The sequence below is a fragment of the Carcharhinus amblyrhynchos genome, chromosome 26 (genome assembly GCF_965287045.1).
Source record: "Carcharhinus amblyrhynchos chromosome 26, sCarAmb.v2.hapA, whole genome shotgun sequence".
In the NCBI taxonomy this organism is placed as follows: domain Eukaryota; kingdom Metazoa; phylum Chordata; class Chondrichthyes; order Carcharhiniformes; family Carcharhinidae; genus Carcharhinus; species Carcharhinus amblyrhynchos.
The window spans coordinates 26,624,103-26,644,293 of record NC_137349.1 but is presented as its reverse complement, the minus strand read 5'-3'; the positions used below and the strand labels follow the sequence as shown (position 1 = coordinate 26,644,293).

Here is a 20,191-nt window from a genome sequence, read left to right as displayed (position 1 = left end):
ATGTCTGAAGCAGGAAGTTTACTTCCCTTAAAGAAGCAGTTGTGTGATTCTCCAGGATGCTTGGAAATGTTGGATTGTCCGGAGTCTGGCATATGGATAATATGTTCTTGGAGAGAAGGACAATTGTCCCTCCACACTTGAGATCTGCTGCTGTCTCAGTACAAAACTGAGGAAGTACTGCACTGTCTGATATCTTTCCAATGAGATGTTAAACCAAGGCTCCAACTATCTGCTTATAGATGTGAAAGATCCCATGGCGCTACATTGAAGAAGAGCAGGGGAGTTAGCTTAGCATCCCAACCAATATTTATTCCTCAAACAATATCACAAAATTGTTATCACACTGCTATTTGTGGGACTTTTTAAAAACCATTTCACCAGTTTAATGTACATAAGTTTTTGAATACAAGTGTGCACATATTGACAGTGGAAAAAGGAAACGACTTGAAACACCCTTTGGTAATTGTTGTTTAACCCATTAAAATATATACTTAAATATATTAAAGATGGCTGTGGAGCTAGGCGACTTCTTGCAAGCTGTGCCCAACATACCTTCTAATTCTATCTTTTACTCTCATTCTATGCTTCTAGAACTTCATTTTAACTCTTTTAAACTCTCTTCACACTTTCTCTACACCTTACCTATGACTGTAGCACTCCCTTCTCTATGTATGGTATACTTTGTGTAGCACACAAGAAACAATACTTTTCACTGTATACTAATATATGTGACAATCAAATCAAAGTATTTGGCTATCAATTCTATTTCAAATTAATTATGCTATGCTTTAAATCAGCAAAAACACAGTTGACATAGACTTGAGATATTTTTGAGGTTGAATTTAATAAATGGTACTAACATTTAAAACTAAGCACCCATTTGGGTTATTCAATTTTCTTAAATTGCTGAGATTTATCCAAAAGCCTTTTCAACAGTATTTGCAATGCAAAACTTTTTAAAAAGAAAGCCAATGGTTCATGTTGTTACAGTACTGGTTCCATAGTTTTCCTTGAGAGTGTTGAGTTGCTCTCCCTTTTTTCTTTGCATCCCCCTTTCGCTGTTGGGGGGGGCGGGGGCTCCCTACAGTGTGAAAGGATTTAATTGGCTTTGAGGGGCTGCAGAAAGATGCTGCATAAAAGGCAAGTTTGTTATGGCAGGGAAATTCCACTCACTCCTCAAAGCACCGGATTTTGTCCGTTCCAATCTCTGAGATGTCAGAGAGTTGGGCAATATTGTGTCATCTTTAATTATAAACTTAACACGCCTATTTTAATGTTCTGTCGTCTTGGAGCAGCTACTGTTGGGGTTGTGAGAGAGGCTGGCAAGACATCACCAATCCCTCTTTCCCGGAGAAGCCGAGAAAGTGGTGGGAGGTTTGGTCTCGAGTCACTTGCAACCTTCCATGCGGGATTGGAACAGTTACAACTTGGAATGATCTGGGAAGGAAAGGTAAGTGTTCCATTAGGGGTCAGTTCGGTTGGAGTTGGCTGTGATTGGGATGGGGGCGAAGTTTAAATCGACCTGGGTTGCAGTTAGGTTGGGGTGCAGTTTGGTCCTTTTAGGTTGGTGGCGAGATGAGATCAAGTAAAATGTTTCCTGGGGGAAGTCACGTTGTTCTTTTACTCTGGCTGTTGAGATGTTTAATGTCTATGGGATGAATTGGGAGATACTTGGCTGATCTACTATCTTGGTGCAGTGTTTAGATTGTGGGTCGGGTATGTGAGCTATGGAAGATGAAAGGAATCTGGTTCTGCGTGTTTCAGGCTGGTTAGACTTGTTTCTGATGAAGGTTTCCTTGTTTTGGCTCCCCCTACACATAGGGCTCATAGGGACCCTCCTTACCCGATCACAGAACAATATTAGGGACTCCCCTGCCCGCCCTGCCACCCACTGCTGGCTGCTGCCCTGCCAGTTGGGCTGCTGCCCCGTCCTTGGCACCTATCCCTCCCTCACCTCCAGTCACGCCTCCACCTCCAGTGACTCCTCCTCCTCCTCCACTCCACGCTCTCCCTGCTCTGAGGGGTTGAAATTGGGTTTGTGTTGTGAGACCGGCCCCGGGCAATCTGCGCAGGATCCGGTGTACCCATGGCTTCATTCACCGTCGAGAACACACGCCAGCACCTGCAGCTGGTCAGCAGGTGAGAGGACTATGCCAGGGAGAGGGACTGGAGTTTGAGGATGGGGAATGCCCCAGATTGTAGGGATCTGCCTCTCAACTCCCGATAATAGTCTATTTGCAGTCAGAATTTGACTTATTCTTTCCTGATTTGTTGCTCACTCTACACCACCCCCCCAACTCCGAAATCGAATGAAAAAGGGCGAGGGAGATTGCCGCAGTCTCAATTTCTTGATCCCCGCCCTTTCACTCCGTAGCGGGTTACTTTGTAACTGTTTTCAGTGGAGTTTCAGGAGGAAAATGTGATTGAAGGGATAGGGTGGGATACACAGCTCCAGCAAGCGTCACCGAAACAACTTACAAACCCCAGGCTTTCCACAATTAAAGCTCCACTTTAACCAGCATCTGATATTAGAGGGGCCCGCCTTCATTTTTAAACGTGAAGTAATGCCAGAAATGGTCCAGGAATTGCGTGATCTCGCCTTGGGGATACATAGCAAATCAGTCAGAGCATGAAACAGGGAAGCTAGTTAATGTTTGAACATACAGCCCCCTAACAGATCACTGAGAGCTGCAGCACAGTTGAAATATGCATTCCTAATCTCAGTGTGAAAGGTGCATTCGGGTTTATTAAAAGGGGGAAGTGAGGTGGTGCACTGGCATCGCTTTTCTCGATACAAGTCCAGCCCACGGTGGGAATGTGAACGGGTCCTTGGGACTCAGTTGTCAATGCAATTCGGGAATATTGCAGTCCGGCTAGAGGGGGAAATGCAAAATGACATATTGGAGCAATTGCGCGGGGGGTTGGGGGGGAGTTGTGTCCTAATGTTAGGCCCAGGGCACAATATTCGGGGGCTCTGAGATTGGGCTGAGGCACGTTTTTGGAGTGTAGGTTGAGGGAGCTTTATTGCGCAATTCTTACTTGGGAGTTCTTGATGGGATATTGTAGAGGGAGGTTGAGTCCGTATGTAACCCAGTTTGTACCTGACCTTGAATGTATGTGTGGCATAGTATGGAGAGAACTTTACTTTGGATTTGTGGTGTACCTGATGTGAGATTGTTTGAGGGGATAAAGGAATCTTTAGATCTAATCCATGCTGTGCCTGATCAGAGAGAGAGTACTTGTACTCTCCTCCAGCCATAAGATTCACAAAAACTTCTAACTCTGGCTCTTGCACTTCTCTATTTAGCTGCTGTATCTTCAGATGGGTGGCACATCGCCAGGGACCCGGGTTCGATTCCTGTCTTTGGTCACTTGTCTGTGTGGAGTTTGCACATTCTCCCTGTGTCTGTGTGAGTTTCCTCTGGGCACTCTGATTTCCTCCCACTGTCCAAAGATGTGTGGGTTAGGTGAAATGGCCATGCTAAAATTGTCCCTTAGTGTCAGGGGGACTAGCTAGGGTAACTGCATAGGGTCATGGGGATAAGGCCTGGATGGGATCATTATCGGTGCAGACTCGATGGGCTGAATGGCCTCCTACTGCACTTAAGATTTTATGATGTCTATGACCTCAGCTTTGTAACTCCCCCCATTCCCTTGTCGTTCCATCTCTCCCTCCTCTTTTAAGGACTCATTAAAAACCTCCTTTATGATTGAGTTTTTGATGACTTGTCCCAATTTTTCTTATCTTTGCTCAGTGTCAATCTTTGTTCAGTTTCGCTCCTTTGGAGTATCATGGCATATTTTCATTAAAGCCACGAGATAAATGCAAGTTCTGGTGTTGACTTTGGCTAAGTAAAATGATGGCTGCTGGAATCCTTCAACCTTAAAAAAAGATATTGACAATTTTTAAAAAATGAAATAGATTATGCTTTTAGCATCTTAGAAGTGAATGGTTCCTGACTGAGTGGCAAGGTACGGGTGGACAGATGACTGCTTTAGCATTTTGGGGGATTGGATCTGATCATTCGTCTGTTTTGTTTATGTACTTGAATATTTGATTATCTTTGCTACTTGCTGCTTTGCATTGGCTGGAGATGCTGAATGTTGAATATTCACAGACTCAGTGGGGGGGAAGGGGCTGAGAGCAGAATGGTCTCAACTTCACTGTGACACAATGATTAGCACTGCTATCTCACAGTGCCAGGAACCTGGGTTTGATTCCCGGCTTGGGTCACTTTCTGAGAAGAGTCTGCACATTCTCCCAGTGTCTGCATGGGTTTCCTCTGGGTGCTCTGAAAGACGTGCTGGTTACGTGCATTGGCCATGCTAAATTCTCCCTCAGTGTACCCAAATAGGCACTGGAGTGTGGCGACTAAGAGGTTTTCATAGTAACTTCATTGCAGTGTTAATGTAAGCCTACTTATGACTCAAATGAATATAGTAGAAACTAGAACTATTGGCGATACTTACTATCCCTCCATATGTGCAATTCTTCTTACATTTGTCTCTATTGCATTTCATTTGCTATTCTTGTACCCATATATACAATAACACTTTGATTTATGTAGAGCCATTTAACTCCAAGAAACCTCCCAAGGTATTTTATAAGGTAGTCAAAAAAAAACTTTGTATAATTCATTTCTGAACTTCATTCAGCCGAGTCCTGCTTTAGTATCATCTGCAAATCTAACCAGTTTTCTTTACATTTCTTAGTTCAAATCATTGAGGTCAATTTATAAATGGTAGCGGTCCCAACATTGTTCCTTGGCGTACCCTAACTGGCAGTTTGTCCCATTCAATTATAACTTCTGTTGCAAACGCCCGTTGTTTCCTCCTCTACTGTCAATTTCTTATCCAGACCCACAATTTATGAATCCTCACAGCTACGTGTGTAACTAATTGTTTTTCACGTGTAAGTCTTAGTACAGCATGTATCTATGAACCCTTTGGATACAAATCAAGGAGGCCTCTGATGAGATATACCCCATGTAAATTCTTTGAGTGCTGTTTACATGGTCATTATTGGATGATGATACCTGCTCATTCTAGGGTGATGTACAAAATTGAAGACTTAACATCTGCAGTTCGCCTCCCTTTTTGAATGTGGTTATCACATTTGCCTGTTTTCAATTTATTGGTGCCTCTCCAGTGTAATTCTCTTCCTCATGACAGTTGTCAATATCTTATAACTCTGCTCCATTGTCTTTCTCAGAACTGTGGAATAAAAACCGTCCTGCTCAAAGGATTTATTTGTGTTTTGAGCCCTTTCAGTTTATATAATATTTCCATCTTATATTGAATACTTTTATTTTGCTTGAATTACCTCTTCTTTATTAAGAGCATGTTGCTGATCTCTGTCTTCGAAGAAAGTAATTATTAACAATATTTCTCCTTCATTTCAAGCCAGTCCTCTGCCTGCACTCTCACTGTTATACTGAATCATGTTCTTACTGTTACATCTTGTGTTTGTAGATTTGTGTTCATATAAGCCTCTCTTTGCCATGATTATCACTCTTTTATCTTGTTTTGATGTATTCTGATATTTTGTTCCAGTGAGTTTTTTTCTCATTTATGATCAACAAGTTGTTCCCTTATTTGTTTGTGCTGGGAACTTTTATATATCTGGAATTCATTAACTCTCCCTCTACGCTGGCCCCCCTTCATTCTCACCCCAATTTGCAAACTACAAGCTCTCCTGTGCAGAGTGAGTGTAAAACTGTTGAATGTTATTGTGGATAATGTATTAGTTTATTCAAAATAAATGCAAACTCTGAGCCTATTTGAATGAGTTGAGCTGTTCCTATTGGCCTATTTATCTGTTGGCTTGTGCCTACCTCTCTGTCTGCGTCTGCTTATCTTAACAGATTTTGATCCTAAGTTTTATTTCACGGGACATGGTGTAAATCTAAGAATTCAATTGAAACAATCCAATCTACTTTAATTATGTGCTAAGCAAGCCTATTAAGGATGTGAATGCACAAACATCTTCCATTTATGAAGTGTCTTTAACACAATATAGCATTGTGAGGGGTTTCACAGGAGTGACTATCAAACAAAATTTGACACCTGAGTCACATTAAAAGATGTTAGGGCAGGCAGAATTTGGTCAAAGTGATAGCCTTTGAAGGGAGTTTTAAAGGAGGAGGGTGAATTCGATAGGTTTAAAGAGGGATTTTGAGAGCATAAGGCCCAAGCAGCAGAATGCATGAGCAGTAAAACCAGGATCATGCAAGAGGCCAGAATTAGAAATTTCAATGTGAAGTTAATATTAATATCACATATAGGCTTACATTAACACTGCAATGAAGCTACTGTGAAAATCCCCTAGTCAACACACTCCAGCGCCTGTTTGGGTACACTGATGGAGAATTTAGCATGGCCAATGCACTTAACCAGCACGTCTTTCAGACTGTGGGAGGAAACCGGAGCACCTGGAGGAAACCCACACAGATGTGACGAGAACATGCAAACTTTGCACCGACAGTGACCCAAGCTGGGAATTGAACCCGGATCCCTTTGCGTTGTGAGGCAGCAGTGCTAACTACTGTGCCACCATGCTGTGAATGGGTGGTATGGAGTGGTGGGATAGGATAGGTGTACTGTCAAGGAGGATACAGAGATAAAGAGAGAGGAAGAGAGAGATAAAGAGGGTGGAATCTGAAGAATTCTGCCTCCCCTCATAGACTCAGTTTAGTCTTCCTTGTGTAGCTTACCCCCACCCACTGCTACCATTAAATGGAGATGCACTGAGTTGTATTAGGGCAACTGACCCCTAGGTCAGGGCTGCTCAATTTGGATTTTAAAAGCGAGTATTGCTTGGGTGCCAGGGAACTCAGGCTCAGAATCAAACTTTCTGCTTCTTTATCAGTGACCCCCGACCTGGCAATGTTTGACCTTTGACATTGCTGTTTGGGTATAACCAATGTTGCTGAGATGTGCCCAACTCACCAAGTATAAGACCACAATTCTGAGTTCATTTGCAATTCCATGTTCTAAAACTGACTATTCTTTTGCTGTTATCATTTTCAGTAAATTATTTACATATTTCTTTGTAATATTTAGAGTCCACTCCTCCCTTTAGCTGCTGACTTTCCTGTTGTTGATGTTTGTATTCCATGGTTCCTGTCTACCTTCTGATGCTTCACTCAAATAGCCAATTGTGTTAGGCAGTGGTTGCCAGGGTTATTTGTAGAGGAAACCCAATTCTGTCCATACATATTCCCTTTTGAACAATTGTCATTGGCTCTGGTTGAACTCAAGCACCTCCACTACTTCACTCGGGTAAGGTCTTTTACCTCAACACAGACCAAGAATCAAACTTGGATGAAATGTTTTGACAGCTAAATCAGTAAAAAAATTTGGTGCAAGTACCTGAATGAAACGCCTAGTAACCTCTGTGCTTGTTAGGGATGAATGTTTGCTTGCTGTTATATACTGTATCCAGTCTGTTGGGAGTATTTGCACTGGCACCTGTCTGTCCTCCCTATCTCTTTATCTCATTCACGTTCCTTCTCATCATTGATATCATCAAATCCCTACAGTGCAGAAGGAGGCCATTAAGTCCTTTGAGCCTGCACCGACAACAATCCCACCCAGGCCTTATCCCCCCCACGTATTAACCCTGTTAATCTCCCTGTATTTAAGGGGCAATTTAACATGAGCAATCAACCTAGCCTGCGCTTCTTTGGATTGTGGGAGGAAACCGGAGCACCAGGAAGAAAGCCACGCAGTCACAGGGAAAACATGCAAACTCCACACACAGCTTGCTGGACAGTGCCTGTAACGTGTGAGTTTTGTGACACCATGTTCAATTTTGACCCATGGAGACTGCTTGTTCAGTCCTAACCTGGTTTCAAGTTTTAATGTTGCGTCAATTATATTGTTAAGGTTAAGAAAAACGAGTGATGGACATTGAGCATGTTTAAATAGGCGGAATGGGAGGAGAGCTGTGAGACTGAGCGAGTCAATAAGAAGAAAAGCTCCATGTGTTGGTTTTGATTTTGCCAGCTGGCTTGGATCTTATTAACACCCAGGAATGTGATTGTTGCAGTGATGCTGTGTTACTAGCTTATAGAATATTTGTGGCTCATGTGGTTTGCAGCCTATTGCAGACTGCTTTGGAATTTCTGTGTAATGCAGCTTATGGTATCTATAATTATCACAGAGATTCCACTGACGTAAAGATATGTCAATTTTAAAAGGTAGTTGTAAAAATGGGCGTGGGCAAAAACAATTTATGCTTTTGTTTACTTGGCATGCTTAGATTATTTTTTGTGGTACATTTACTGAAAATAAAGATCTGACCTGAGAAAATCAACAAAATGGACAAAACAAAATTAGACAGAGAGCAGAAATATTGAAGTACCAAAAGGAAGGTTAAGACCCATGATCAATGAGCAAAAGATACACTATAAATGCCATTTGATACAATGGAATTATCCATCATTTAAATTGGATGGGTTTTCCCCTAGCAGTAGAATTTAAGCCTATGCTTTTTAATCTCTTTTATTTCTAAATGTCATTTTGTTTTTCCTGGGCCTTCTGTATCTTCACTCGCTTGTCACCACCAATAGACAAATGCGAGGTGATGCATTTTGGCGGACTGAACCAGGCCAGGACTTACCCAGTTAATGGTAGGGTGTTGGGGAGAGTTACAGAACAGAGAGATCTAGGGGTACGTGTTCATAGCTATTTGAAAGTGGAGTCATAGGTGGACAGAGTGGTGAAGAAGGCATTCAAAATGCTTGGTTTCATCGGTCAGAACATTGAATACAGAGATTGGGATGTCTTATTGAAGTTGTGCAAAATATTGGTAAGGCCACACTTAGAATACCGTGTGCAATTCTGATCATCCTATTATAGAAAGGATATTATTAAACTAGAGAGAGTACAGAAAAGATTTACTAGGATGCTACTGGGATTTAATGGATTGAGTTATAAGGAGAGACTGGATAGATTGGGACTTTTTTCTCTGGAACGTAGGAGGCTGAGGGATGATCTGATAGAGGTCTATAGAATAATGAGAGGCACAGATATTCAATATTTTTCCCAAAGGTAAGGGAGTCTAAAACTAGAGGGCTTAGGTTTAAAGTGAGAGGGGAGAGATACAAAAGTGTCCAGAGGGGCAACTTTTTTAACATAGAGGGCGGTGAGTGCCTGGAACAAGCTGCCAGTGGTAGTAGTAGAGGGGGGTACAATTTTGTCTTTTAAAAAGCATTTAGATAATTTATTTGCATGTTGAAACTATACAGAGGTTTGCAGCCATACAGCTGCAATCAGCTCCCAGGATGATATAGAGGGATATGGGCCAAATGTGAGCAGTTGGGATTAGCTTAGGGGTTTAAAAAAAGGGCGGCATGGACAAGTTGGGCTGAAGGGCCTGTTTCCATGCTGTAAACCTCTATGACACTTTTAGCCTCTGGGTAGCAATTATTTTTGGTACAGAATAAGTGATTATCCATGTTGGAATGTGTCAGGTTCAAGATACAAAAGAGGTGTATCTGATCAGTCACAGTGCCCATGGCTGCGTTCTCTGCCAGATACCGATCTAAAATACTTACTCACCCATCAAATCTGGTAGTGCCGTGACTGCTTTGTAACCCATGGCTGATGCAATGGGAGGGCAAAGGAGATTGGACAGCCCTTGTGAAAAAGCAGACTCCTCGAGTCAGGGGAGTAAAGTTACATAATTTTAAACTGTCTAAGCTGCGGATTCTAGCTGCCCAGCCTTTAGGCATATTTAGTAATGCGCTGTGCACCACGTTCCCACCCACAGTCATTTTCCATGAGGAAGTTGTAACCGGTGGGGCTGTTAAAGTTTCGTGTAGAACTCCGGGGTTTCCTGTATGGCACAGCACATGCTAAATATACTTAAAAAGAAACCTGGAAATAATTGCATTTGGGAAGGGAAAATAAAGCAAAGGTGATGCTCAATAAATTTGAAGATATTGAGAGGGGTTGAGGAAGTGACTGATCTTGGAGGGCATGTCCACAGGTCCTTGAAGTTGGCAGAATAGGTGGTCGAGAAAGCATATAAAATGCTTTCCTTCATTAGGTGAGGTATTGAATACAAAAGTAGGATAGAGGTAATGAGGGGTGCTTGCATTGATGGATGTTATTGATGCCAATGGTTATGGTATCAGGGATAGGGATACTGATACACACGCCATTAGGCTTTGCTTTTTCTGTTTGATCAAATGAAGGACAGGTTCGTTCTGACTTAAATCTAATTTTAGCTCATTTTTATTTTGACGCAAGAACTTTAGTGCATGCCAAACACTGTCACCTTCAAGTCTTTACCTATGGAGTGTAAGTGTTGTTTGTCTCACACTTTCCATATCAGACACTGGTGTTGCTAGATTAACAGCCCAAGTTACTTGTGATTGCTTTAAGCCAGTACTGAGGCATTTGGACAGGGTTGAATGGCAGTTGGCATGTGCCATCTGCCCATAGACTAGGATGGGCAAACCAGTGGGTTTGTCACCTGATGTTCATGGGGTCATCCCCATTGGTGCTCACTGACCTGTCTGAGCAGACAGTTAACAGTAGGCGTTGGCCATCTAATTGAGAAAATTGCAGATGACACAACATTGGCTGAATAGCTGATAGTGAAGAGAATAGCTGTCAACTCCAGAATCATATCAATGATTGGACTGAGTAGGTGGAAAATTGGCAAATGGAATTCAATTCAGAAAAGTATGCGATAATTGCATTTGGGGAAGGCAGTTGCAGCTGTATAAGGTGCTGGTGGGGCCACACCTGGAGTACTGTGTACAATTTTGGTCTTCGTACTTGAGAAAGGATATTCTGGCACTGGAGGGGCTACAGAGGAGATTCAGCAGATTGATTCTGAAGTTGAGAGGTTGGCTTATGAGGAGAGACTGAGTAGACTGAGGCCATACTCGTTGGAATTCAAAAGAATTAGGGGAGATCTTATAGGAACATATAAGATTACGAAGGGAATAGATAAGATAGAAGCAGGGAAGTTGTTTCCACCGGCAGGTGAAACTAGAACTAGAGAGCATGGTCTCAAAATAAGGGGTAGTAGGTATAGGACTGAGTTAAGGAGGAACTTCTTCACACAAAAGGTTGTGAATTTGTGGAATTCCCTGCCCGGTGAAGCATTTAGGCTGCCTCATTGAATGTTTTTAAGGCAAGGATAGAGAAATTTTTGAACAGTAAAGGAATTAAGGGTTACAGTGAGCGGCAGGTAAGTGGAGCTGAGTCCATGACAGGATCAGCCATGATATTATTGAACGGCGGAGCAGGCTCGAAGGGCCCGATGGCCTACTCCTGCTCTTTGTTCTTGAGTTCTTATATTCAAATAAAACAAAGGGATACTCAATAAAAGGGAAGATATTGAGAGGGGTTGAAGAAATGAGACATCTTGGAGTGCATGCCCACAGGTCTTTGAAATTGGCAGGACAATGGTCAAGAAAGTGTATAAAATGCTTTCGTTTATACAGTGAAGAATTGAATATAAAAGCAGGGGTATAATGATGGAATTGTATAAAATTCTGGTTAGGCCACAGCTGGAGTTTTGTGTACGGTTCTGGTCACCACATTACAGAAAAGATATAATTGCTCTGGAGAGAGTGCAGAGGAGATCTACAAGAATGTTGCCAGGGCTTGAAAATTGCAACTATGAGGAGAGAATAGAGAGACTAGAATTAGTTTCCTTGTAATAGAAGAGGCTAAGGAGTGACCTAATTGAGATAGACAAAATTATGAGGGGCTAAGACAGAATAGACAGGAAAAACTTGTTTTCCCCTACCTGAGGAGTTAATTACCAGAGGACGTAGTTTTAGGTGATTGGTAGAAGGATTAGAGGGGACAGGAGGAAAAGCTTTTTCATCCAGAGGATGGTGGGTGTCTGGAATTCACTAAGTTGGTGGTTGAGGCTGAAATGCTCAACTCTTCGAAAAAGTACCTGGATCTTCACTGGAAATGCTGTAACTTGCAAGGCTATGGATGAGGTGTTGGAAAATAGAATAAAACTAAGCAGCTAGGTTCTTTGTTTCTCTTTTTGGGTGGTGCAGAGGGCTGAGTGGCCTCTTTCTGTATTGTCACCATTTTTATATAGCTGCTATGCCTCCCTGAACCTTTTGATATGTCCCAACAGCATTATTGTGCTCTTGTTGCTGTTTCTCTGCAGCTGCAGAGTGGATCTCCTGTTGAAGGGTGGATACCCAGTCAGGGGTTAGGATAAAGTTATGAACAAAGAGACTGAACCTGAAGCAGTTTGTTCCTCTTTCTGGATGTGGCTGCTAAACTTAATGGGGTTTGGAGTTATTTTCTTTTTTAGATTAACAAAGCTTTTGCTGTTGTGGGTTAGTGTTGGAGTTGACAGGAAACAAAATTATTAGTAAAATGTAACCAGTTCCCTGTGACATTGTAAACTTCCCAATTACCCAAACCGCTGGCTGCAGTCAGTGTTACATCCAGCCTTAGATTGTTGGGGGGAGGTTTCTGACATTTCTTGCTTGTTTATCTCCCTAATGCCCACCTGTGCTGAGGTTTCTTTCAGCAATTCTTTGTATAAAAATTGTTTGTGTTGTTCCGAGTCATAATCCTTGACAGTTCACACACAAAGTCTGATGTATTCTAGCCACGTCACTTATCGGAGTTCCCTTACTTACTGAAGAGTATTCACTAATCTTCGAACCTTCCTTTGCGTTTGTTCGTGCTTGTAGATTTCTGCAGCTTGCTCTCCAAGGTCATAACACTTCCTTTAAGCTTGCTGCTTACACAACTTTTGAATCTGGGTGGCACAGTGCCACAGTGAATAGCACTGCTGCCTCACAGCACCAGGGACCCGGGTTCAATTCCAGCCTTCTATGACTGTCTGTGTAGAGTCTGTGCATTCTCCCCATGTCTGCGTGGGTTTCCTCTGGGTGCTCTGGTTTCCTCCCACAGTCCAAAAATATGCGAGTTAGGTTGATTGGCCATGTTAAAATTGCCTGTTTGTGTCAGGGGGACTAGCTAGGGTAAATAGATGAGGTTATGGGGATAGGGCCTGGGTGGGATTGTTGTTGATGCAGACTCGATGGGCCAAATGGCCTTCTTCTGCACTGTAGGATTTTATGGTTCTATCTCTTCATTCATATTTTCTTCTATTCCTTCATGGGATGTGAGCGTTGCTAGGTCAGCATTCATTGCCCATCCCTAATTGCCCCTGAGAAGGTGGTGGTAAGCTGACTTCTTGAATTGCTGAAGTCCATGTGGTGTAAGTACATCCACAGTGCTGTTAGGGAAGGAGTTCAGGATTTTGTTCCAGTGATGGTGAATAACTGGTGATTATAGTATCAAGGCAGGTTAGTGAGTGACTTGGAGGGGAACTTGCAGGTGGTGGTGTTCCCATGCACCTGCTGCCCTTGTCCTTCCAGCTAGTTAAGGTTGCAAAGTGCTGCTGAAGGAGCTTTGAGTTGCTGCGATGCAACTTGAATATGGTACAGATTTCCCCCAGTGTGCCTCGTTAGTGGAAGCTTTAAGTTGGTGCCTTGTGTGCTGATCAAGCAGTTTGCTTTGTCCTGGGTGGTATTGGAGCTACACTCATCCAAGCAATTGGGGAGTATCCCATCACGCTTCTGACTTGTGCCTTGTAGATAGACAGGTTTTGGGGAGTCAGAAGGTGAGGTATTCATCGCAGGATTCCTAGCTGAGTCCTAGAATCCAACATTAGTGCTAAGTTCATGGACTGCAGCAGTTCAATGAGGCAACTCACCATCTCCTTCTCAAGGGCAATTAGGAATGAGCAATAAATGCTGCTGTGATTTACAACACCCGCATCTCATTAATGAGTGGGAAAAAAAATGCCTCCCTGGATTCCACTATTCCACGTGCTGTCCTCCTTTTAAACTCTTCTTTAAAACCCAACTCTTCAACTGAACCTTTGTTCACTACTCCTAATAGTTCCATCTTTGGCTCTGTATGCATTGAATTTTTGGTTTAAGTTTCTGTAAGGCATCTTAGGTTATTTTCCTATATGATATAAATACAAATTGGTGTTGATATTCACCATCCTGGCTCGCTGGTGAATATACAGTACTTGAAATGAGGTGTTGGAAGTGCCCTCAGGGGTGTCATCTATAAAAACTCCAGAAAGCGAGGGAAAAAAAGAAAACTGGAGGAGGGGTAATGAGCTCCAGTCAGTGTTAGCTTTGGTTCAATTGGTAACCCTGTAGCTTCCAAGATCAGAAGGTTATAGATTCAAGACCTACACTAGGACCTGTGATCTATTGACATTTCACTGCCATGTTGAGAGGGTGCTGCATTTATCAGTCAAACTGCGATGTCCATCCAATCTCTCCATTGGTGGAGTAGCGGGGATTGCTCTTTGTACCCTGGCCAACACTTGTCCCTCAACTGACAAGACCTTATTCATTAGTTACCTCGTGCTGCTTGTGGGATCCTCCTGCAATTAATCTTCAAACCAAAATTCTGGACTTTGGGGTCTCCCACAGGCCTGGCAGGGGCTGTCTCACTGCGATTTTTTTTGACTTGAATCTTTTTCTGTCTGATTTGCAGTGAAGAGGCTACTGGTGAATTGAAGCTGTTTGTACCACGCTACAGAAGGATTCTGTCGAGTGACGGACAACAGCCCAGCTCCACCCCAGCACCATCACAAGACACTGTGAGTATTGCCAGCATCTGATGAGTGGAGTGTTCAACATCTGTACAAAGTGATAAATAATGACAGCAATTTGGTCGCTGCAGTTCCCTACATTACAAAAGTTGCTACATTTCATCAACAGTGGATTGCTTTGGAACATCCTGCAGTACTATTTAAATAACCTTCTTTCTCCCTAACCTCTATCGCCTATGTGTTTTTTCTTTAGCCACTTAGATTTGACCCTGTGGAGCCCTCAGACTTTGAGGCTCATGTAGCCAATCAGATGGCGAATCTTGAGCTGGGACCACTACAGGATCTAGTGGATTTCCCTAAGGATGACGTTGAGGTGATATTATCTCCTAGACAGTACCGGACAGTTAACCCCGCTGTCCCAGACAATTGGTAAGTGGATCAATTCAAAACAAAATGCAACATCTAGTCATACTGACACTTGATCACTCACTACCCTTTTTAATTGTTGGGTTGAATGAAAGTTAATGAAGTGTTGGAGTGGGCACAGACGTGAAGTTACCTTCTAAGATAAAAGCAAAATACTGTGGATGCTGGAATCTGAAACAAAAACAGAAAATGCTGGAAAATCTAAGCAGGTCTGACGGTATCTGTGGGGAGAGAATAGAGCCAACATTTTGAATCTATATGACCCTTCTTCAGAGCTCAGATGCTATCAGACGTGCTGAGATTTGCTAGCATTTTCTGTTTTTGTTGTGAACTTATCTTCTGCTGGTTGCAGGCAAGTATGTGCTGTAATCATTTCTAATGTACTGCTGTATACATCAGTATATTGCTCTTACACATGTAGTCAATTGACATGTATTTGTGTAATCTTTGTTTCTCTATATCGATCCCCTACATCTCAGTATCTCTCCCTGTTTACTTTGCTGCCATGTCTCACTGCCTCACCTTTGCAATGTGTACACCACCAAACCTGCCTTTGCTGAGATTAATCCATTTAAACCACACTCGCCCTTGGCAGAAGCATCACATGTGCATTAATAGCAGCCCACCTTGTCTTTCAAAGCTCAAACCTGATCTTCATCATTTGAAGTTAAATTAAAATTTAGCTCCTTAGGAGCACTAGATGCAAGCATTTGTGTCAAATGGCCTCTTTTAAGGTCAAACCAAATAAACAAACGCAAGTTAAATCAGGATAAAGTAAAAGGGGAACTCTCCAAAAGGAAGGGGAACAGCCCGAACAAAATCAAAGCACAAAGGAAACTTAAAAACATCAAATTAAAATGTGATTATCAGAGTCAATAACGCACCCCAGTCCCTGCGGTTCCCACGGACGCGGAAGGCGTCAACTGCACTCGTGGACACCGCATGCTCCCTCTCCAGGGACACCTGGCCGCAAATGTAGCTGCGGTAGAGGGCCAGACAGGATGGACAGCCCCCTCGATCGCCCGCTGCCTGGACCTGTAAATGGCGCGTTTCGCCGGGCCCAAGAGCAGGTTCACTAGGAAGTCACCATCCCGACTCACATGGAGAAAGTGGAAACTGTGGTTTCTTAGTTTTTACTAAGCTGATTTCCAAAGACATGTGCCACAAGCTGAACTTCCCTTCCCCATGTTGTGTGAAAGTAGAGATTAGTAATGAGCTGATACCACTTTATTCCCTCAGGGGTGAAGAGGGTTTTGACTGACTGGCTTGCTTGTCCATTAAATTTTAATTTATAACATTAAAAGATTTTCATCAACTTGAAAAAAACATTAGCCAATAGGGTAATTTATTTATTACAGGCCTAATCATAGAATAGAATCCCTATGCTGCAGAAGGAGGTTATTCAGCCCATCGCGTCTGCACCGACTCTCTGACAGATTATTATCACCCAGAACCTCCCCCCTTGCCTATCCCCGTAACCCGACACATTCTTCTCCCCCCCGTCTAATTTACACATCTTGGGACACTAAGGGGTAATTTTACTTTGAACAATTCACCTACCTGCACTTTTTTGGACTGTGGGAGGAAACTGGTGCACCCAGAGGAAACCCACGCAGACACTGGGAGAACATGCAAACGCCACAGAGGCAGTCACCCAAGCGCGCAATTGAACCTGGGACCCTGGCACTGTGAGCAGCATTGCTAACCACTGTGCCACTGGTGAAACATTTCTACCATCGATGTTTTGTGTCAGTCTTGTCTCAATGATAACATTTATACCTCAGAGTCAAAAAGACTTGTGTTCAAGCCTGACTCCAAGATTTGGACAGATAATCTGGCAGGACATAATCAGTGTGATGCCGGGGGGTGTGTTGCATTGTCAAAGGTGTGGTTGTTCAGATTAAATGTTAAATTTAGTACTCAATTACCTGTTCATGTAGGAGACCCCATGGTTAAGCAGAATTCTCTTCGTTTTCTTCAAGCACTAGCACCAAAAGAAAATTAACTGTTCATTAATATCTTCATTGCAAGTGCAAAATGGCTGCCATAGTTGCCTTTAACAATGCATTTGGAAAAGTATGGCCCAATTAGAGAAAATCAGCATTTGTGCTTTGTGCTGGGCAGGTCACATCTTGCTAACTTGATTGTTTTCTTTGAGGAGCTGACAAAAGCTGATTGATGAGGGTAGAGTGGTGGATATTATCTACATAGATTTTAGCAAGGCTTTCGACAAGATCCCTCATGGTAGGCTCATCCAGAAGATTAAGATGCACTGGATCCATGGCGACTTGGCTACTTTGATTCAGAATTGGCTTGCCCAAGAAGTCAGAGAGTACTGGTGGAAGGGTGTTTTTCTGGCTGGAGGTCTGTGATTAGTGGTGTTCCACAGGGATCCGTACTGGAACTGCTGTTTGTGAGATATATAATGGATGAAAGCATAGATGGGTGGGTTAGTAAGTTTGCAGATGACACAAGAGTTGTAGATAGTGTTAAAGATTGTGAAAGGATACAGCGGGTTATAGATCTGTTGCAGATATAGGCAGAAAAATGGCAGATGGAGTTTAATCCAGGCAAGTGTGAAGTGCTGCACTTTGGGAGATCAAATGTTAAGGATAAGTATACAGTTAATGGCAGGACCCTGAACAGCATTGATGTACAACGGGAAATTAGAGTTCATGTCCATAACTCTCTGAAAGTGGCCACACAAATAGATAGGGTGGTAAAGAAGGTATATGGCATGCTTGCCTTTATTGGTCGGGCATTGCGTACAAGAGTTAGAATGTTATGTTGCAGCTTTATAAAACTTTTGTTAGGCCACACAGCGTATTGCGTTCGATTCTGGCAGCCATATTACAGGAAGGATGTGAAGGCTTTGGAGAGAGTGCAGAAGAGGTTTGCCAGGATGTCGCCTGAATTAGAGGTTATGGGCTCGAAGGAGAGGCTGGACAAACTAGGGTTGTTTCCTCTGGAACGGCGGATGCTGAGGCGTGATCTAATAGAAGTCTATAAAATTATGAGAGGCACAGATAGGGTTGACAGTCAGAATCTTTTTCCAGAGTTGAAATACTAGATGAGAAGGAAAAAAGTTCAAAGGAGATGTGAGGAGCAAGTTTTTTTTACATAGAGTGATAAGTGTCTGGAATGCGCTGCCAGGGATGGTGAGGGAGGCAGATATGAGAGGGCATTTAGATAAGAACACGAGTATGCAAGGAATAGAGGGATATGGACCAAGAGCAGGCAGAAGGGATTAGTTTAATTTGGCATCATATTTGGCACAACATTGTGGGCTGAAGATCCTGTGCCTTTGCTGTACTGTTCAATGTCACAACAGCAATTGTGCAATGTAATTCACTGGGTGTGAAGCATTTTAGTTGCTTTGGAGATATGCTTTGTACACAAGTTCTTTGACTTGTTTCCGTTCCTTCCTGTAGTACCTTTTTTAGGGCAAAGAGTAATCTTCTTGTTTTGCCTGACAGGAATAACTTGACCCCACAGGTGAGGTCATGTGTTGAGACTTACACCAAGAACTGGCTGACAGTAACCAGGAGGTAAGTGAAATATTCTCACTCCAACCCGTGCAGCAAGCTTAATACTTACCTAGATTATCTATATATCACTATATCTGACAATGCCATTCAAAATCAGGATTCACTGACTATCCAATGCATCCAAAAAGCCCAGGTGTACAGATTTTCCAAACTCTACATTGGTGGGAGAACAACTAATTAAAGCAACAAAGACTTGTATTAACTCCCAAAGCAGTCCCAGTCACCTCTCAGAGAATAAACTGCAGTTATGTTGGAATGTCCCTCATCTTCTTCAGCGATTTAACATTCATTTTAATGTTAAGTTTTTGGGGTCAGACAGAGAAGATATGTCCCTTTTCTTCGTGCTCTCCCATTTTTCTTTCGGCTCACGTCCAATGCTCAATGCTTTGGTGGGGGTGGGAGGGGTTGGGATCATGCTTGACACTCTGGCCAACTTGGCTAGGTTAGCAGTGCTGGCCCAGGTTTTGTTCTTTGGGGTACCGAGATGCTCGCCTAATGTCAGAGTACCATAGAAGTAGACAGAACAGATGGCCAAAGATAAGCTACCCAATTATTCTAATCCCATTTTTCATTATATGCTGTTGCATGGTGTGCCCGGGGTGGGGGCAGGCGATGCTTGTTTGCAGTGGCGGGGGGGGGGGGGGGGGGGGGGCACCCCAATGCTTGTGTGGTTGTGTTATCCTGGTGCTTGAGGGGGATTTGAGTTGCCCCAGTACTTATGGAGGGGGTTCCCCCATCTTGTCTGTGAGGTCCATGGGAAGTGGTGTCTTTTTTTAGCATAGATTGGGCACCCTCTAAAGATGGCACGCTGATCTCTGTGGAGCCAGCCTTGCCAGCTCTGTCAGGCCTTGCCCTGCCAGAGTATCGGCAGAAACCACGTCACCAGATTCTCTGCCCTGAGTGCTGGAGAATCTGGAGAGAAAAGTCAGTGGTGCCGTGGAGAGATGCACACCTGATTTCTCACTGAAACTGCCACGAGGACAATTTATGGGAAGATTCTGCCCATCATACCACATTGAAACAGTTGTGAATCCATCGCCTTTTGCGCAGTGAAAGAATAGTGAAATAATTCTAACGTGGCTGCTTTGTGTTGCCTTTGTCTTTCTGTGTATGTACTTGTTTTTCTGGATGCTGTCCTTGTCCTTCTGGGTGCTAGACGATGGATACTGGTGGTGATTTCGAAGAAGTTTTGGTGATTTGCTGCATTGCATCTTGTACAGACTGTGCGCCAGTGGTGGAAGGAGTGAATATTTACGGTGGTGCCCTGGGAACCAATTCATTGGGCAGCTGGGTTCAGCATAACACATATTCTTGATTTTTCTCGCAGGTACCAGAAGTATAGCAATGGAAGTCGGAGGAAAGGACTGAACCTTCCTCATCAGATCTTTGAATGTGATGAAAGCTTCAACGTGGAAAGTTTTCAGGTATGCTCCCCCAAGAACGCTCCCTGTGTAGAAAGTGGATTAAATACCATTAATGTCAGACAACAAAACATTCCCAACATGAACAATCAGGACTCTACACTAACATTAAAACAGTTAATTCAGGGGTTGGTGTGAAGTGGGAACAAGACCAAGATTTATGTCAAATATAGTGGGATGAAGGCAGGAGTGTGAGCTCCAGTGCTGCCCAG

At 43.1% G+C, this 20,191-nt stretch overlaps 1 protein-coding gene across 1 annotated transcript in view; it reads left to right on the top strand.

The window, feature by feature from the left end:
* The first annotated feature begins 1,937 nt into the window (after positions 1–1,937).
* The window catches only part of LOC145358722 (dedicator of cytokinesis protein 8-like), a 197,157-nt gene continuing 178,903 nt past the window's right edge, over positions 1,938–20,191 (top strand). Inside the window, 5 exon segments of the mRNA XM_080212966.1 lie at positions 1,938–2,139; positions 14,527–14,632; positions 14,838–15,013; positions 18,487–18,558; positions 19,886–19,982. Of these exon segments, the coding sequence (XP_080069092.1) occupies positions 2,087–2,139; positions 14,527–14,632; positions 14,838–15,013; positions 18,487–18,558; positions 19,886–19,982 (504 nt within the window). The 5' untranslated portion in view covers positions 1,938–2,086.